This window comes from Chaetodon trifascialis, chromosome 7 (assembly GCF_039877785.1).
Source record: "Chaetodon trifascialis isolate fChaTrf1 chromosome 7, fChaTrf1.hap1, whole genome shotgun sequence".
Classification (NCBI taxonomy): domain Eukaryota; kingdom Metazoa; phylum Chordata; class Actinopteri; order Chaetodontiformes; family Chaetodontidae; genus Chaetodon; species Chaetodon trifascialis.
Genome location: NC_092062.1, coordinates 7,454,463 through 7,466,522, shown reverse-complemented (window position 1 = coordinate 7,466,522; position 12,060 = coordinate 7,454,463). Strand labels below are relative to the sequence as shown.

General features: G+C 44.5%; 1 protein-coding gene across 3 annotated transcripts in view; it reads left to right on the top strand.

The window, feature by feature from the left end:
- LOC139333438 (intermembrane lipid transfer protein VPS13B-like) overlaps nucleotides 1-12,060 on the top strand; it is a 319,141-nt gene that overhangs the window by 71,343 nt on the left and 235,738 nt on the right. For all 3 annotated transcript variants that reach the window (XM_070965843.1, XM_070965844.1, XM_070965845.1), the window contains one exon: nucleotides 2,261-2,445. In XM_070965843.1, the coding sequence (XP_070821944.1) occupies nucleotides 2,261-2,445 (185 nt within the window). The remainder of the gene's footprint in view (nucleotides 1-2,260; nucleotides 2,446-12,060) is intronic.

Sequence of the window (12,060 nt, the reverse complement as noted above, 5' to 3'; positions counted from 1 at the left end):
AGGTGCATAATTAAAGTTTTAGACGACCACATGCACATGACAGCTCCCCTGAAACGCTATAAACACTCGAATAAGCCAACGAACTTTCATCCCGTGCCAGTCCTCCCATTGAAGTGGCTTTGCAGGCACATTTGCTCTGCATGTGGGGACATTGTTGTTGCTGGGTCCCCTTCACTTTCTTTTGTTCCGCAGCAATATCGAGCTATGTGTACACACACACACACACACACACACACACACACACACACACACACACACACACACACACACACACACACAGGCACATGAAAACACACATGAAAATCGACTTGATTGATGTCTTGCTGTATAGCATGCAACAGTAGTGAAGAGTAGAGGAGCATGGCATTGCATGGTTCGTCTTGGTGCCAAATGCACCATATGTTGCCAGGGAATTCAGAATGTATATGTGTGCTGTCAAGGTAAACTCATTGACCCTGTCAGGTTTGGAGTTTCGCTCTTTTACTGCCTTTGTTTTTCCTGTGCTCTTACATCTCTCTTTATCGAACTCTCTTTCTCTCGCTTTCGGTCTCATAGTAGGTTCCCCCTGAGACAGCAGGCGGTTAAGAACTCTGGGCCTGCCTGTGTGCAGCTAACAGCTCATGTCACCCTGCTGAACCACCCAGGAGCAGAATAAAGGGAAAGATAAAGAGACACAGAGAGAGGGAGAGGGAGGGAAGCAGAGGAGTTAAACGATTGCAGAGCTGCTGAGCGGAGGGAGAGACCTCGTGACATATCCCACACTCTGAACTGGGACCAGACCAAAATGGATGTGTGATTAAATGAACTGTGATGCTCGTTCCTGACACGCCGCAGCCATCCCTGGAATTAGTCGCGGTTCTATTTTCACCGAAAGTGCCGCTCAGAGGGAAGCGCCTCTTTGCTTCCATTACAATACGTAGTCAAGCAGGCACGTGTGCACGCACGCACACACACACACACACACACCCTCCTCAAAAAGAAAATGTGTATCTAGGCAGGAGGCACTGGAAGTCCTGAAAAACCTAAATGAAGAACCTCATAGCACAGGAGAGAGGAAAACAGAAGTGGAACCAAACAGACTTGTTTTGAAGTGTTTAGTTCGGGCTCCCTGGGTGTTTTTCCAGTGAGCGGAGGTTCCAGGGGACTAAGAGGGATGGATGGAGGGATGGGAGAGAGAGAGAAAGAGAGAGAGTGAGATGTGAAGAGGAGATCAGTAGTCGTGATGATGACAAGTGCTGCATCAGTCTCAGCAGTGTGTTAAATGCCACACCTTGGTTGGTCTGTGTGTGTGTATGTCTGTTGGGGAATCCCTCCTCCTGCTGTTTGCTGATGTCATGGATGGATGACTTCACAGCCTGGATAGAACAAGAGTTCAGAAACCTGATTCGGGGATTTAAAGGGCAATGTATGTGTGTCAGGACAGTTGCGTGGTATCGGAGATGTGCGTTTAAATGCTTTAGGCTTTGACTGAGCAATTACAGAGTGAATAGTGTGGCAAATACTACAAAGGAGGAGTTGAAGAACTGGTGAAAAAAAGCGAGTTTGTGAAGTGTGTGTGTGTGTGTGTGTGTGTGTGTGTGTGTGTGTGTGTGTGTGTGTGTGTGTGTGTGTGTGTGTGTGTGTCAGATGATAAATGAGTGCATGGCCCACTGAGGCTCTGATGGACAGGGGCCTGGAGGACTCCATCCGACTGTGCTGTTACCTCATTCTCCTGAACGCTCAACTCATCAGCTTGTCATACACACACACTCATGCTCACACTCACACAGACTCTCTCCCTCCACACTCTTGGAGACAGATGAAATGTTAAATGAGTAAAGATTCTTTTCAGGGTCAGGTTTCTGGGCTGTACATCTCCTCACATAAATCATCATCACAGTTTTGACGGAGGGGAGAGAAGGGTCGGCGGCAAGGAGGCAAACTACACCTACCTGCCAAGTAACTAAGGAAAGCTTGGCTTCCACTTGGTGCTTCTTCAACTTGCTGTTGGAATGTAGTTCTACCTATTTGGCCTCTCATGCTATCAATGAGCTGTTTTATATTGCGATGTGATATTGATGGATTCGTTGAAGTCGTGAGCCATTTGTTTCCACCGGTGTCTATTTCATTAAGTGTATATTGGCGCTTAAGTGCAACTCTCCATGCTTTCATTTATTATTGTCACTGTGTCCTCACTCTTTCTCTCTCTGTCTCTTTTTCTCCCCATGTGCTTTACTCTGTCTAACCCTGTCTTCCTTTGTCTCATGTCCCTCTCTTGCAGGAGCAAAAGGTCTTCGGTCCCCACCACAGAGTGTATTTTTGAGCTTCCCCACTTCACTGTACAGGCCACAAGAGCCCAGACAGTTCTGCTCCAAGCGATCTGTCAGAGCTGGACCCACAGCGTAGCCAGCGGAGCCCCATTGACGCTCAGCGAAAGTCTGCTCAATGAGGTGTACAAAGCTCCAGGTAAACAGCACATCCTACAACAGACCTAGTTTGATGAGCTTGCCTGTTCGTTCTCAGCACATCCTTTGTACACAATAGTCCATGTCATGAGTGTCTGATACCTTACCAGGGTAATGATGTACGTCTTTTTCTGCTGATCTCTGAGCAGCGACAGCAGAGCGATCATAGTGTAAGAGCAGTCTGAGAATCTCTTTGACTCTTTCACTTTCCCAGTATCTTCCCTGCATTCACATTCACTTGTATGTGAACTGTCTTTCTATTTTTCACGTGTGTGAGTGTGAGAGTGAAATGAACCTTGACGATTGGTTTTGCGTTTCCATCCAACAGACCAGGTATGTGAAGAGAAGAGGGTAGGTTTATCGCAGAGGAGCACAGGCTCTCTATCCAGTGCATGTGTTTAGAATTGCTCAGCATGGCAATAGGTTCTTTGTGTTTTTGCCGCTGTTTTCATAACGCAGTTGTTATTGTAGGGTAGCCATTGTAATTCTGCAATGGCAACTTAGTCACTTGGCAAAATGAAAAAGTACCCACACAGAAGATTAATGCGTCCTTTAGCGGCTCACTCTGTATTTCAACCATGAAGAGTCATAGAACAAAGAGTGAACTACATCACTGTGCTCATCTGGTCTCTTTTAGACTATTGTATTAGATGTTAATGCATTCATCATTGTAGTTGATTTATTGAAATCTCCCTTTTCCCATAAAGTGCATTTAATGTCCTTTGTTTGTTTAGTTCTCCATAAAATAAAGCTTGTTTCTCAGTACCAGTAAATTGTCAAGAGAGATATATGACACTGGCTGAAGCTTAAAGTGATTTGACTCTTATGAAAAATTTTACAGTTATTTCTCAGGGCTCAGCACATCATGTGCCAGACTATCATTTGCCCAAAACAAGTCAACCTGATAGTAGCTAGTGAGCTATGGGCAAATAAGCTACAGACCTTATACTAGGGGTGCAAGCACATATCATAGCGCTCCCAATATACACGTTCACACGAGACACTTTGGCATAAATGTCAACTTGTCTTGTGCCCAGTGTGGGGTACGGGACCTGCAGCCAAGGGCAAATTAACTCTGAAACAGTTTTATGCTTCATGTCGCCTAGGATGCCTTAATGGTCAAATAATAAATTTTGCCCCTTGTTAAAGAAAGGGAGGGGAGCCTGAATTCAATAAAACAGTAGCGTTTCTCATGACGGTAGCATCTGGACAGTCCTCTGGAGGGCCAGGGATTTTCCAACTCATTAGGATCATGTTGTTTGGTATGCCGTCAACATTCTCCCTCGGCCAACCCAGCCAAGCTACCTTTTTCACCGTTGTGTAGCCGCCAAAATTTATGAAACTGGTCTCCCGTGGAGTGAAGTCAAATATTCCTCTCCCCTCACTCTGCCTTTCTCTTGGAACAGGCCTTGAATAGCAACATGGAGAAACATTTGCACATCTGGTCCGTGTGCTGGCAGGTTAGAAAAAGAGCAGTGGGGAAAAGAGTTTGGGTTTAGAGGGGAAGAGAGTGAAGGGGAATAGGTGATGTGTTGTGTAAGTATATGTTTTGTGGGGGAAAAACTCAGCAATAATTCCTATGATATAACCAAAGATGTCTAGTACTGTATCTGCTTTTAAAATTGTGGTGACACTCATGATCCTTAAGGAAGATGTTAGCTGTCCCAATCCCTCTCAATCTTTAGTGTGACAGCTTAAGTGCGGAGGAGAGATGGAAAATGAGGAGATGCAAGAAGAGGAGTGAAGTTAGCAGAGCAAACTGTTCTGGACCATTCGCTGTAGTGCAATTTCCTGCACGCCCAGTGCAACCTTGCTGAGTCATTTTGGTGGTTGTGTCCACACTGTAACACCATGATGAGACCTTGCCGGCTGTTCTGTGCTGGCTTCCTGCCTTCCCACTCACTTCTCTCGGAGTTGTCTCTGTATCGAAGGCAAATTCAGTGTGTTTTCTCCCTGACGCTCACTGAAGGCAGTTCTCTGGAGACAAGTACGAGCACTGTACAGTTAAACTACAGGGTGCCACTTATTTGGACCTTTGTGCAGTAAAAGTGTTCCCAGTCTAAGCAGTGGCTGCTTTTCTCTGCTCGTGTGATTTGCTGGCTGGATGACTGACTTAAACTGTTTGTGGTAAAAGTAGTAGTCTGTTATAACGCTCACAAAATTCAGATGCTGTATCCAGATTTAAGTCTTGTGTTCATTCGTTTGTTCTTGTGTCACCAAGCAGCAGCTGTCAGGTCATTGCGAGGACGGAGCTCAGACACATCAAGCACACACACACACTTGCTGAGGCCAAACATGGCAAACAAAAACTGTTCACTTTGAACGTGCTTTTTTTTTCATTCCTTCAGGAATTTCTCCTCCCTTTTATCCTTTTGATGTTACAGGGTTTTTCAATAGTGGAAGGTGTTTCATATCGAGCTCTAGCTGATAACACAGATGGTCAGTGTCCTTCGCGGGGGAGCCATTTGGGTATGAGATTTCATTCCCTGTCCAAAGGAAATTCCACAATTCAGCAAGGGGGGAAAACTCAACAAAGCTTCGGTTTTAATCTCAAGGTACTGACAGACTGTAAAATGTTCTTCAAAATAATTGGTGGACTCAGATTAAACCAGCAGTCAGAGACTTAAAATCATTGAAGCTGACTGGAACACAGCCGCTAGGACTCGTAAGACTTCAAATTATGGTGCTGCTCGCTGGCAGCTACAGCAGCAGCCCAGCAAGCAGCATATGCAGCGTAGTTTGGTCTGCACGGCCAGAGACAATGAAGTGAAATCAGAAAACAAACTGTAAAATCTCATTTTCCTTGAGAATCAGACGTTGTCAGTCACTGCTTTGTTGCACCATGGCTCGGTTTGTCACACAGCTGTGTCGAGGACAGCGTCGACTTGCAGCGCTGCTGTAGTGAGCTGAGTGAGTTCCTCTGGTGACAGACGGCGTTCTCCTCTTGCATTCCAGCAGAGCTCACACTCGTCTTATATTTTATTGGTGAGTTCTGCAGCAAACAGTATGTCATGCTTTATGTGTCTGTTTAAAATGGAGAGGTGGTCCATGGGGGGGTGTACATGTGTGTGTGTTTGTGCACACATTAGTGCATGCATTCCAGTGTGTGCCCCCGTACCCTGCCTCGTCTGCCCAGTGGATAACAACAGCTCTGTCCTGCTTTATTTCCTCTTTCATTGGCTCCATTTTTGCCTTAACAAAACCTGCTCTCTGTTTCTACCTTGCTTTTTTGCTCGTTTTTCTTAATCTCTCACTTTGTGTGTGGCTTTTTTACTTTCACTGTTGTTCTTTCTTTCCTTTTTTCTGTGCAATTCTAATTCTGCCAAATGTATTTCCTCTCCTTTCTCTCATTTCCATTCCTCATTCTTATCTCATTTTGTTGCTAAATTCATTGACTTGCGGCATCTCATTTTTCTTCCTCTAATCCTGTGTTCATTCCTTTTCCTCCTCCTCCCCTGTGATTGTCAGCAGCCAGCCGGTCTTACACGTTCTCTTTGTTTATACTTCCAGGACGCTTTCGTGGTTTGCAGTAGCAGCCATAGTAGTAGTAGAGAGGAGCCAGTAATTCCTGCCCACCACTGCTTCTAGCCACTGCTAACCTCAGATTCAGCGACACACTGACCACAGTGACCTCCCACACGCTACTTGAGTCTGCATGCATCTGTGTGTGAGTGCAGAGTGTGTTTTTCAGTATGGTGAGTGTGTGTGTGTAATTTGGGAGCAGGGAAAGTGTAATCTCAGTGCACAGATTCATGTTCTCAGTGCTCACTCTTCAGTGCATTGTCTCAGCAGATACTTGAACATTGCATGGCTGAAAAGTCAGATGCATTTGCATTGGCTCTGTGGTTTCTATCATACATTACCCTGGAATCTTGGAGAAATCACGCCACGCTTCCAAAAACCTGCCAAACTATGCATACTATGTGTGCCTTTGGTAATGACATTTGAAAATGAAAGCAGCTGTTTAACAAGCAGTATGTACAAAACAATACAAGAGAGCTGTTAGGGGTGACTTCTTATTGAAAGGAATGACTGAACGAATGGCTGGTCATAGCTCTTACTTTGTGTTTTACGTGTTCTTCGTGAGCTACCTGCTGCAGTTTAATCTCACCGAGTGTTTAAACAAATGCTGACAGTCAAATTTAAAAAGGTGTCATGGATCTTAGTGACTTAAGTTTCTGTGATCCTATGATCTTTAGTCTGTACTTTGCCAAGAGCACGCAGTCTGTATGTGTTCTCATTGTATTCTTCATCTTTTCCCTGCTGATGATAGCTTTATTGGATTTTGATTCATGCACTTACGTCCCCAATGGACCCAAGTCTTTCAATTTCAACGGATATATTTATAGCTCCGTACATAGTGATGAGTCACAGAGAGCTCTTAAACCTGCAGATGGTACAACTCTGGCTCCAGGCCGCTGTCCATGTATTGTAAATAATGCCCGTATTATTGCCATGTGATTGTGGGAATAAGACTGTATTTGTGTTTTTGTGTTTATGTGTGTGCATGTCCATTCGTCTTCTTGCATGCATGCTTTTTCTGTTTCTGCTCTTTGTCTCCCTTATCGAACAGAAATTAGAAGTCTTTGTCGCGCTCTTGTATCCGTGACATGGCAGTAAACCATCCAGAAGACACACAGAGAGACCAGGATGCTCCAGACTTAAAGTAACTTCAGACAGCTCATTATAAAAGATGGATGATTGTGCCTGTCCATTCCTTTTAAACACAGCCAGTGCTAGAAATGCTTCATAGCTTATTTTTTCCTGCTTCTATTACTTGCATGAAAGTGAGTTGTGGATGAGAAATGTTTGATTTATTGAATTTAGGTAACTGACATCCACTGCAAGGACAACATGATGAACTGAAATGGTCTTCAGGAAAACAGATACTGGTTTCTCATCAGAGTGACAGCTACAGTAAGAATAAGTGAATCAATAACTTTCCCCTCATTTGAGCCAGGCTCAGCTGTTGACTGGCCTCATTTTTTTCATATTAATAGGCTTCTACTGAACGTTTCCCTCCCGAAATTAACCATTCTGGGACCAGTGCAGGATCTCCAACCAAGCTGGTATAAGGAAGTGGAGCAGTGCTATTAACTTTCTACAACTTGCCCTTCAGAGCCGAAAGGCATAAATTTCCTTGCGCCTGCCTCTCTGTTCTAGTGTCTTGCGAAATGCCGCATTGTGAAAGACAAAAGATCAAGGTTATTTAAGCATAAAATTGGCATTTCCACCAGTGATGGATTCAGCTTTAATGCAGCTACCACAGCTGGTTTTCCAGCCACAGAGCTCTGTGGTGGTCTGGACTAGGACAAGAGGGGGGGTCTGGTAGAAGTTGGTGGTGGTCACCAGACGTGCTCGAGATGATTGCTGGGTGATAAACGAGCTGTGACATAACTTTAGCGTGACAGATATAGGGGGAAAAGAACAGAGGAAGAGGAAGAGAGAGAGTGAACGATATAATGAGCAGAATGAAAAATGAAAGGGAGAAAGAAAATAGAAGTTGAAGGGAAAAGTGACAGAAAGAAGGAAATAAAGAGATTGAGAGTGTGGGGTGGACCTCAGTGCCCAGAAACACAACTGGCCATTGGTTCTCTTTATTAAACCCAGCTTTTGCACCTAATTGTGTGTCAGGTCACACACACACACACACACACACACACACACACACACACACACACACACACACACACACACACACACACACACAAAGAGATGTGAATATGCACAGATCCATGCCCACCTCCATCATTAGCAAATCCTATATGTACTCCTGAACTCACAGCATACGATCCCATTTAAGGCAAATGACTGTAAGAATGTTTGGATACAGCGAGCCCATGCTCTCACTGCATAGCGACTAGAAGCATGTTGATAATAATAGCCCAGGACTTATGCTCTCACTCATAACGGTATCATTATTAAAACAAGTCCTTTGTTTTTACAAGTTCCCCCTACACATACAGTGAGGGATGGGGTGGTTGGTAGAAAAACAGAAAACAGTGTAAAAAAAAAAAAAAGACAATTCAAGGTTATGTCAGGGAGACTTATTTATACTTTTCTTCACACTGATACTTCCCATTGCTTGGAAACAAATGCAGTCTCTTAGAAGACCATGTCAACAACAGTTTTTACGCATTTTTGCACTGCATGAAAAAGGCTGCTCCTGTCATGGCCAGCAGTTCACATCCCTGTGATCTAACTGCCTTTAGGAGCATGGGTCTGACGCAAATCCCCCTGTGACGCTGCGGCATAATAAGTGTCGGTAATAGCTCTGTGTTATTGGAGGGGAAAAAGTGTCTATTTTCATATCACTCTGTCACCTCTGTAAAGTAATCCCTGGTATGCCGTGCATTTAATGTTGTCTGGTCCGAGAACTTACCCGTCTATCTTTTCTCCCTCCCTTTCACCCTGCTTGCTGTTTCCCTCTCATTGGCCCGTAATGCAGCTGTTGGTAGCTTAGTCTGAACAGGGGAGGTTACTCTCCGCTCAGTTTTCCTCTGTTTTCCTGTGCAGATTTTGGCTGACACGGCCTTCTTACTCACAACCTTAATGTCTCCCGTTTATTAATCAAGACAAACCAGAGGAACATGCAGCTTTGGCCTGTCATATAATGGGCCCATACGCTTAGCTCATGGAGATTATTTCGATAGTCCGTTTGCATTGTTCCACAATGAAAGTGGAAGAAGGAAGGGCATAAGCCTTTTTTCATGGCCTGTGGTTGTCACAAATGTCAGTGAGGAGATGGGAAGTTTAATGAAAACCCTGAGATGTCTGTTTCAGCATGGCCTGGCCCCTCCATCAAGCATCCATACTTCTTTGAAGAGGTAACTTATTGGTTTGAGAGAAATTTCTGCCTGTCTACTTGTCTGCTTCACGGATTGACATCAGGGCAGGAAGAAAGCAGGAGGGAAAGGAAAGAAAGAAAGAGAGCTTTTTCATCCATAGGCAACCTTATTTCTGACATTAAAAACACGTTGTGTCAGCATCAGAGAACCGATAAATAAATCTTGGATGGAACTTGAGACGGCTCTTGTCAATGAAAACTTCAATGAGCTACAGACGGCCCTCGCTCCACTCCTGGCAGATTGTGATGGTGTTTTAAGTCAATCCAGACTCAGGCCTTCCTCTTTTCTTTTGTCTTCCTGCTGCTCTCTGCTCTCTTCGTCTGTCGCTTACTTCACTCCAGAGCTAATGAGAGAAGCCAGTGGAGTCGATGCAAAACAGAAGTTTGTTGTATTGTCCCACAATTGGACATCAGATTACATGGATATTTATTTGTTTAATGGGATGATAGAAAGATAAAGTGCCTGAGGTCTGCTCCCCCGTCAGACAAGATCTCAAGCTGATTCGAGACTTTCACCAATCATTGATTTAGGCACACACACGCGCGCGCACACACACACACACCCTCACCCCCTTGTGGTTGGTGACTTCAGACACTCTTCAGGGGACATCAGACTTGTCATTTCTCACCATGGTTTTCCATTCATCATTTCCCTTCTCCTCACACCGTCCGCTGGCTTCTGGTGAAAGATGATATTTAAAAGAAATCAGAAGTCAACTGATAGTGCGCCAAGGATTTTCTCTCCCCTGTTTGTTTGAATAGCAGCCCACTTTTCTGTCATGGGAAATAAGATGTGATTCCAGGCATGTTGGAGGACATGGATGATCCCAGTGCAGGATCTGGGAGCCCGAGTTTCACGTCCAGCTTTTTATTTTTGCTCTCCGATATGATTCATTGATGGTTTATCAGAGGCATCTTTCCACTTACCACTAAATCCAATATACCATTGGCACAGTATAGCACTTACTGTAAATTGGTCGTTGATCTCAGAGATCTATCATGCTTTTTAGAAACCTGGCTGGTTGTTGGTAGTTGATTAGGGCAGGTTAGTTAGCTTGCCAAGCTTGGATCGAGCAGAGTTTCTGTAGATTTAAGCTTTCATCAGTTAGAGCTGGAACACTCGACTGCCGACTCTCCCCTGTGGAGGGTAAACTGCAATATGATATGAAAACCCCCTGCAGCTGTGGTTTATGAAACGTTACCATGGTTAAGACTTGTAGGCCCCTACCAGTCTGTCACCAATAGATAATGTGTTGAACAGACCCAGGAAGACAAGTGAAGGTGCGCACAGTTATAGTAAGGCATAAATTGTTGGATTATGAAAGCTCTGCATTGACAGATTTTATGTATTATTCACTCTTGTGCCCAGGACACTCAGCCTACCTCTACCTGTGTGTGACGGCTACCTTGCTGAACTGCTACGCCCTGCGCATGTGTGGTGTCCATGCAGGCAGCACTGCTAATGCGGAGGGGCTACTGCCAGCGCTGTCTTTCGACACTGAGTTCGCCTTTGATAATGGCCATCAATAACAGAATGTTTCATTTCATCACATTTGAAATTTCGTTTATACAACCCTTGAAACGAATGCCAGAAATGTTTTTTTCATGACAGATATAGACATCGAAACTGTGGTGAAAGGTGTAATGTTGCTGGTATGATGTCAATAGGACGATCAACAGATCATTTTGGCTGTCTGTTTTTTCTGAGAACTGCACATGTTGTGTGGAAGAAATTGGCAACACGCCAAACCTCAAGACGATGCACTCCTCGTGCAGGCTACGTGGCTGCTCTTACCTGTTAACATGGGCGCTGAAATGAAAAGCAAGAGGTTCTACGATGCACGTGCTCAGGTCAGCAATGCATCCAGGCGTTAGAAATGAATACAGTAACTGCTGCATGAGGAAATCATCAGGAGCATCACTAAAACAGGAGAGCCATTAAAGAAGAGATTGATTCATCCCAAAGTAAATAATGGTGTGAAGAATAAGAATCATATGGGATGCATTACATACAGTGGTGAAAGAAGAGTTAATTTGATAAATAATTTAGTAGCTTATTAACAGTCTAACATGTTTCAAAGGTTTACATACACACAAAGCAGAGAGTATCAGAGGGACCTGAAACAAAATGCACTGTAAGTAGAATGGGCTTTAATGCACCCACAGCAGACTGCTCTGAATGTTACTAAGCCCAGAATCAATGACAGCTCCAAATAAATCTGTTTGTATTTATGTCATCTGGTAGTGTCTGCAGAGCTGGCTCCCTGCTGTGAACCAACCGTCCCATCTAAGGGTAGTGACGAGTGCCGACTGAGCACATAGCTCCACGTCACAAGGCCATAAATTTCCACTGTAACTCCCATTGAAGTGCCTCAGCAGCACCAAAACCCCAGTCACGTCTTGGCTACCACCACACACAGACAGTCAGCCTCTGCAAAGCTGAGACATAAATATTGATCTCAGTGGATTATTGATAAACAAGAACTCTCTGCTTGGTTTCTCTTTAATTCTCTTCCATAAGGGAGGAAAAGAGAGGGGGAGAAAGCCTGAGAAAAAGAGCAAGTGTGAGTTATAGAGTCGCAGAGATCTTGAGAGTCAGAGAGAGAGCAGTAATCCCGAGTTAGATTTCAGTGACGGAGGGGCTGGTTTAGCGTCATTAGCTGCGGTCTGTAGAGAGAGCGTCTCTCTCATGGAGGAACCACACTGGCATTCCATCCTGGCTGCTTCTTCAAAGCCAGAATGCCCCTGTTTCTTATGCTAACCAAATTT